Genomic DNA, 8,611 nt, shown 5'->3' on the forward strand with positions numbered 1-8,611 from the left:
ATTGTTTACTAAATTTGATTAATTATCTAGCCAGCAGGGATAGCTATTGTTTAATCAAGTTTAATTATGAAATAGACTTTTGTCTTTGTAGTGTGAGGTACACAACCAATCAGGTTACTTGATCGACTCAATTTGTGTCCTCTCTAAAGCTGCAAACGTAGGGACGCCACCTCCCTAGATAGCCAGACAAGAAGTACTGTACTTAAAATGGGTTTATTAATAATAATTTAAAGAAACTGGGTGGCGTTCAATTAAATGTTAAGTTACGTTAACCATTCGACTTTAGGAGAATGTTTTATAGGAAGCAACGAGATAAAATAGGTCTCAAGTTGGTACAACCTCTGAATCACTTTATTTACTACACTTAGTGTTATCTGTTGCTTTCTATAAGAATCATAAGTTAATGAACGCTGTTAATAATAATAATACCAAGTTTCTGAAGGCTGTGATCTTCAACCTTCGATTGTGGCTGCCGCACCTGCCTGGCGAGCTTGGTCGCTACCACTTGTCGGACCTGAGGTTTGCTGATTTAATTCAGTTTGAATATCTTCCAGTGTTCTGTTTTTAGTTTCAGGCAGAAATATCGCAACTATAACCGAACCGACACTACAAACAATTGCAAAACTCCAAAACGGAACGAAAAGACCGTAGTTATCTTTGGTAAATTGGAACAATTCCGTGGAAATCGCCCCGAATGCGTACAATAGCACAGTGGCCACTGTGGAGGCGTACGCCTTCAAGTTCGTGGGGAATAGTTCAGACGCCATAAAATTGGGCATGGTTTGTAAGCCCAAACTGTAACTGACTATGAACACAAACAATACCACCGTTGGTAATAATGAGACGTGGGAAGTGTCCGCTCTAATAAAATCACGGACGAAGAAGAACGCTCCTTCTACCAGCAAAGTAACGACTGCTCCAATTGAAGATGCCATGAGCAAAGGTCTCCTGCCGAGTTTATCCACCAGTAGTGAGCTTAGTATGGAAAATATAAGTTGTATTCCATAAAAAATCATTACTCCCAGCACAGGGGGGATAGAAGCGTCGCCTTCTTTAAAAAGAATTTGCGCGTATATGCTAAATGCGGTGATACCACTAAATTGTTGGGCGAGTCTTAAGCCGAACAGTGTCACCAATTTTCTTCTGTTATTTCTCCTCAACAAGCAAGTGAAGTTCGTTTGATTTACATTTTCTTCTTCGATTGCTCTGGCTATCATGTCCAAGTTGCGGTCGGCGTCTTCGGTGCCCTTCAATGCAACAAAACTCCGTCTTGCCTCTTTGATTTTTCCTTTCATTAGTAAATAATTCGGCGATTCGGGCATCCAAATGAAGGTGAGGAGATGGAGCAGGGGTACACTCAGGAGAACCAAAGATGAAGTTTGGATAGTCGTGTAGGACCCAACTAGATTGATTACCATAACACCAACGAAAAGAGTAATGGAGGCTGTGGACGATATCATTCCACGTATTTCTTTGTCGGAGATTTCACTGAAGTAAATCGGCAGGGATGCAAAACACAACCCTTCACACACCCCTGCAATATAGCGGCCGATTAGTAGTTCAGGTAGTGTCGTTGCAAATGCAATTATTATCCATGACGTACAAAATGGGACACTAGACCACAACAAAATCGACTTCCGCCCGATGAGGCGTCCGAAAACGCTCAGTAAAACACTACCGCACACTCCGCCCAACAGGTAGACAGTTCCGACCCAAGATGACTCGTCTGCGGTCATTGGAATTGGAGAGTCTTCACTTAGAAGCACTGGCAAGTACGGGGATGTCCACCCCAAGTGCAATCCACAACATAATGCCACCAATAAACCTAGCGGGCCGACTGTAAGAAGAAGGGCGGTAGCAATATTTCGCACTCACCAGTGAATACTGCGCCGTATTGAAGAGACCTCTTCTCTAACGCAATAAACGCGGCTTTCATTTTAGAAATAAACAGAAGAAGTTTCCATAGTGTATTTAAACATTTGGAAAAACCTTTTATCTAATAATAAGGAAAACTGGAGATTAATCGGATTAGGTAATTACACAGTGTATGATAACGAACGGAACGTGATATGTTTTGCATAAAGGTCAACGAACAGTTATTTTAAGAAATAAGCTTGCAGTTTGTGATGGTTTCTTACCACAACCACTAACCCAATCCCTTCAGGTTTCTTGATTATTGGCCACTACTTGGGATTCTCTTGTTCAAAACAAATCAAAATTGAAACTTAGAATTTTATCATCTCTCTGCGTACACATCCGGCATTTGCTAAAGGAAAAATCCTAATGTTGACTTAAAATTTCTCAATTTGAGAGACTTGGTGGCCTCGATCAATTTCCGAAGAGTCAACCGCACAAATTTTCATTAACACCTGACATAATTCTTGGGCACGAAAAGAAATTGACATGAAAACTCTATCCGGGTGGCACAATGGATTCGAATAAGCACAATTAATTGATTGACAAACATTTATTCCAAAACACAACGAAACAAAAAGAAAAGCTTATAAAGCTTGTTTGGACGTATTACACGGACGCAGGCGGGCAACGTATAAAATAAGCAACCTTAAAATTACTTACAGTGTTTTTCTAACAATCCAATTTCCCTGTATAATTAGTCGTAATGACAATTATCAGGCTGAAGAACGTAATGAGGTCTGTGAATGCAATATGTTTGCACAGCTTGTAACTTGTTTTAATTTAATGAATCTACTATTCTTAAATGTTTTCTATTTTTTTTAATGCTACAACTTAGCATTTAGCTCGGCATTTAGCGCATTTTTCAACTGATGTTGGAAGACGCAATCATGGCTACTTTCTCCGTCAGTCAATGCAAGGGAGCCACTGCTCCTTGTAACAGTTTAGTTCATTCATATTCAAATTTCAAAATTACCGCTTGCTAGGTTAGGTAGGATATAGGTGAGATGGCGTCACTTGTACGCGTGTTTCTTTCCTCATCGCGTTATTTTTTCACTTCATTTCCGTTTTAAAGCCAACGAGGTTGTACTTGTTGTAGAGCGTGGCATTGTGAATTCTTCTTAAACCAGTGGGTAATATTTGCCATCATTCCGTGAAATCTCTGGCAATTTTACCTTTTTTTTTTTCATTGGCGTTGTCGAGTAGTGTAACTCAGAAGCCGTTTTCTCCATTGCGAGGCTATATATCTGGTTGAAGTTCATCGCCCTACCTACATGTAAGTGAAATGGCGTTGGTTTTCTTTTACGTTATGTTATCTAAAATTCTTTCAGATTCACAATTTGAGGTTGGATAATTTCCATATTTCATTGATTTAAGTATTTTTCATTACCCTCCTGACGATTTCAGGTATGTTATTAAAAATCTCGTCAAGGGAGTGTTACATCTTCATTACTTTTAGGGGGTCCATGTAGTAGATGAATTCTTGTACCGATCAATCCTTGTACAGACGAATCCTTGTATGGTATAGTTTATAGTATATCCCTGCACATTCTTGTGGGCGGAGGACATTGACCTGGCATAATTTTGGGATAGTACATGAATTTGCATCTTGCGAATATTCCGGAGTACGAACACCTGTTGATTGCCGCCAGCTATCCGGCGTACCACCGAGTAGATAAGCGCTGACACCTAAACGGTACCGGGAGCGACCAGCTGATTGTGGAATTTTCGGAAGATACGATCTTTTACACAACCTTTTTTTTTATTTGCTTCAATACCGTTAATCTAGTGTAACCTTCCGACGATTTATGATTGGAGCTTTGTATTTTGTTCGCGTCTAGTGTTTGAGGTCGTGGCTCTCTTCAAGAGCAACGCACCTGTATTTAACGTATGGGTAAACGAGCCGGCTACGAGTAAGCTATTTTTGGCCCTTCCGGCTCATATAATCGTTCCGAGCGTTGTAGCTTGGGGTTTGTTTTTGTGTTACAGAACTGGAACTTCGAAGGAGAGCTCTTTTTCGGAGAAGACAGCGTATGTGTTATTCAAGGTAAGATTTTTAATTTACTTGTACCCAGTGTTGCCTATATGAGTTGTTATTCGGGTTAACTTAATTCAATCTTTGGAATCCATTGAAATCTTAACTACATTTTTGCTCGATCATTGTTGTAGGGGTCTGGTAACGTAATTATTAGGGAAGTGTTCATGAATTTATTTGGGGATTATTTTTGTCATTTAAAGTATTTGTTATTGTCGTATTGAAGATACATTTTATTTGCCGATCCTGCACCGTTTTGCTAGGATTAATAAATCAGAATTGTTCGTAGTGAATTCATTATTTGGCTCTCTTCTGTTTTCCCAATTTCTATACAGGAGAGGTCAGAATTTGTGCAAAATTGGGTGGCGCTCAACTAATCATTTCTAGTAACTACCAAAGATCAAAAACTTATGTTATATGCCCAAACGAACAAACCGCTGTGGAAGATTCTCATCTCGAGCCCTTCTTTTAATTAAGAATCTGAGCTAGCTGGCCGTTTATGCGGCGGGGTTTGAGTTTTACAGCGCCGAACTAACCTCACGTTATATCCTACGGCCAAGAAAAATCTTGACCATAAATGTGCGCATGCGCAGTCTGCGCAATGTCTACTATCTTATTTATGGAGGTATTTCTTCGAAATTTTAACCACAAATGCTTCTAGTAAAGACAAGAATATTGCAGTGCCCACTTGTTTATTTATGGAGATATTTCTTTGAAGTTTTAACCACAGAGCTCACCACAGGTGCCGCATATTATAAAAACGATATACGTCCTTGGCTACAACAGTAACATTTATTTATCCTAAATCAGTCTATTTCAAGCGCACAAGTTAATTGCAAATATGTAATAAGGCAACCAGGAGTAAAACAACGAAAGGAGTATGTAACGTTCTTTTCTTACCAATTAATATTTCAAATTTATATTATAATTAAGTAACTTCGAATTTTACTCGTTGATCGTTGAGTGAGAATTAGTAAAGAGGCGTAACTGTAATCATTGATTATATACTACGAACAAGATAGGCCACAGTACAGGAAGAAACGTTACACATAAAATGATAATTATTTAATTCGAAGTGCTACTCCCACACAAAATTGAGAAGAAATTACAACAGATAGCGCTTTTCATAATGAAATTGTTTGCGTCTTGATTGTAGAAGTTAGTTTTGATTATAACTGTAATTTTCACGGTAAGAATGTTTTGAAATTTAATATGTAGGTATATGTATAGTGATGCTGATAATGGCAGAGTAATTTTTATGCTTTCGAGTTTCATTCATGAATGAACGACTGTTTCGCATATTAACTGATAGAAATGGCGACTCCGAAAAAATTAAATTTACCTGAACATGAACTAATAGTATAACCTTTTCGGAATACCCACTCCAAAAATTCGAATATCATTTTTAACGAAAAAAAACGTAGTAGCATTAGACGGTAGTATTTACTGTTTCCTAATCCTCTGTGCGTTTCTAGAGTTTGTCCACGTTTTTAATTTAGTGCTTGTTCCATTTTATAGTGATTATATTATCCTAAAGTTTAGTTTTTAAAACCAGATAGGAATGGAAAGTGGGTATACGAAAGCTGATAGCAGCAAATCTGCCAAAAATTCATGTAATGATGTTGGGAATACTTGCATCAAAACAGAAAGCTTTTTGCTCTTCAGAAAACTGCCAATAAAGGTTGATTCTTACTTAACATAACGTTTCCATACCATATCCTTTCCATAACCATTCCGTAAATTATTATACCTACGAAATTGACCTTTAAGTGATAAGTGCGTAAGACATTCAGTCTTATGGAAAGGATATGGTATGGAAACGTTATGTATAGTGAGAATCAGCCTTAAGTCTTGTAATGTTCCTAGGGGAAGTCTATCAAGCCGACACGGAAAGCGTTGACTTACCCTATACTTACGGTTGGCAACTCTGGCAAAAACTACAAGCAGAGCCACCTACCTTTCAAGTCGAAACGATGGTAGTCTCGCGGCACTTTTGAATGTGGATGACAATCGGCTCGATATGGGTGGCACGAATGGACTCCTACGTTGTGTAATCGGTTCTTTTATGTGTTGGGACGTGAGACATAATCGGGAAGGGAATTAAATAAAAGACAGAACTTTTGTGCGTAAGAAATGACAAGATCAAATAAATATATTAACGCACACACAAGACCATGCCAGGGAAACCTTCTCCGGGACTAAAACCCTGGCATAGGCCATACAAATACATAAAATAAATCACCTACAGCAATAAAATGCAAGAGCAAATACACATAAATAAAACATCTCAAATTGTATGATAAAAATCAGATAATCAAATCAAATGCAATTAAACAAGTTCATAAAATCAAAATACACAAGACATCATAAATGCAGTGGAAAACATGATAAATCAATTCAGTACAAAACACATCAAAATACCTGTACGATCAATAGAGATAACACAACTCGTCAAATAAACAAACTGCATATACATAGGAAACATGTAAATGGTGTGGCTCTACTCCAGCCTTCTGTTAACATAATTTAATTTAACACGAAAAGTACATGTAAGAATGCCATTGGTCCATAGCAAGTATTCATGTGAAAATCGATTATCGCTCAAACAGAACATATTTTAAATAGAGGAAATGTAAATGAGAGGATCCCCCTTTCTCGCTAATGCGAGACGCTAAGAACTGCAGCCTGCGCGAGACGAGTAAGCAACAGATACAGCGAACGATCTAACTGCATTAGGTACCTACTCCACGGAGACAGAAATACCCACTCGCACACACAAACATCAAAACATCAAATAAAAGAGCCCCCCTTCGTATAGCTAACGCACAAGAACTGTAGCGAGCCACGAAACAGAAAGTAACAGATACAGCGAACAATCAAACTGTATTAGGTGCTTCCCTCACGGAATTGTTACGGGTCAATCGAAACAGAGCAACATCACACTGATAATCAACTCCTCATGAATAACAGAAGTAAAGTACTTAATTAAACAAAATAATGGCATAATCATCTGTACAGTATTACACAAACATGATTCATCTAACGGTACACGAAACAAAGGCATGGAGTACGCCATGATTCAGATATCGTAGTTTATGCAAAATCAGCAAACTGTAAATATCACATTGTGGCAAGAAATTCAATGATTAAATATCTAGTACAAGAAAGAATAAAATGGTTACTAGTTACTACCTGTAAATACAGCTTCAAAACACCATCACCAAAAATAATCAAGAATAATAAAAAAAAAAGCGTGTGTCTTCCGTCGACCTCGTCGCCATCTTTTTTCCATTCTCCTCGCTTCGTTACCAAAATCCCCTAGTATTCGGCATCTGCGCAAAACCGTCATTGGTTATATACAGAGCATATTATATTTTTGTTTCGGATGTAAATGTGTGTTGCCTAACCATCAGGGTGGGTTATCACAGTCTTGTAGGTTTTTAAGTGAAGCTTATTACAAGAAATGTAGTTATTTAAGAGGAATGTGTACTTAAGATGCTATGTTTTTATGTCATCGAAGCTTTCATATGGAGATGATTCAGTAAGCTATGTCCAACTGTACCTGTACGTAAGCGCAACTTTTTTACATTACGAACATTTTGTAGATAAAGGTCTAAATTTATAAAGTAGTTCTTAAAACAATTTTTTTTTGGAAAAACAGTTTTTATGGCGGGCGCTCTTATGGAACTTTACATTGGGTGCAGTCGAACAGAAGACTTAAGCGTGATGGCAACTTATTCACAGTTAAGTCAAAATTTGCCCGCAATATACGGTTCACGCAAAATTGTGCGCAGTTTCCTTAGTTGACAACGAAGAAAACAATTATTTTCTTTGCCCTACCATCACGGGACTTTTACAACCCCTCTGAGTCCAAAGGAGTACTAGTGTCGATAAAGTCTTCTTTATCATGCTTAACAAGTCATGATCTAGTCCGATTATTTGAAACTCTATGGGCAAATGGCCGAATCGGATTCGGAAGTTGTCCAAATTGTCGTCTACCGCACGCCTCAGGAGTTAACGTACGTGAAAAATGTGCTACTCATGTCAATACAGTTTTCTATATTACGTTTAATCAGCAATCGTCGAGAATCCTTTTGGATTTCTCTACTCCATGAAGCTTTTGAATGATACAGGATCTTTGGAACCAGATTTACTCGCCTGGGATACTTATCTGTGCTACAGAAAAATGTGACCACTGAGCCCTACCACCACCACAAGGTGTACCCCATGATGGTAGGGCACCACTTATAGCAGTTATAATTCATCACGAAATCTTTTAAACTATTTACGCTGGGGTTATGTGTTTATAATTGTCAGGACTGTGACGTCACAGACACCGCCATGCCACAAAACAGTGTTTTGGCGCTAGAATAAAAATTTACAATTTAAATTGCATAAATCTGCAATAATATGATTTATTTTTCTGAAATATCATTTTTTAAAGTTATAGTAGAGGTATACGAACAGTTATAACGGGTTTTAAAAAATTTGTCATCTACCCTATTCGCACATAAATTTTAGATCACATTTATAAAGCAGATATCCAGCAAAGTATGTGAATGCATTTTTTTTGAAATCACTCACTCACTGCACTACTGTTTTCTGCAAAAACACGGGGACCTTCTTGATCTCCTTCATTCTGGTTAACTGCATATTGAGATG

At 38.0% G+C, this 8,611-nt stretch overlaps 1 protein-coding gene across 1 annotated transcript; it reads right to left on the minus strand.

Moving 5' to 3' along the window:
• Positions 1-414: 414 nt before the first annotated feature.
• On the minus strand, positions 415-1,936 carry LOC116180044 (facilitated trehalose transporter Tret1-like). The gene is made up of 2 exons (XM_031499870.1): positions 1,876-1,936; positions 415-1,825 (listed from the first exon to the last, which is right to left on the minus strand). Exons 1-2 carry the CDS (start codon positions 1,934-1,936, stop codon positions 453-455), a joined length of 1,434 nt encoding a protein of 477 aa, XP_031355730.1. The 3' UTR covers positions 415-452.
• Positions 1,937-8,611: the final 6,675 nt, after the last annotated feature.

Source organism: Photinus pyralis, unplaced genomic scaffold (genome assembly GCF_008802855.1).
Source record: "Photinus pyralis isolate 1611_PpyrPB1 unplaced genomic scaffold, Ppyr1.3 Ppyr1.4_LG9, whole genome shotgun sequence".
NCBI lineage: Eukaryota > Metazoa > Arthropoda > Insecta > Coleoptera > Lampyridae > Photinus > Photinus pyralis.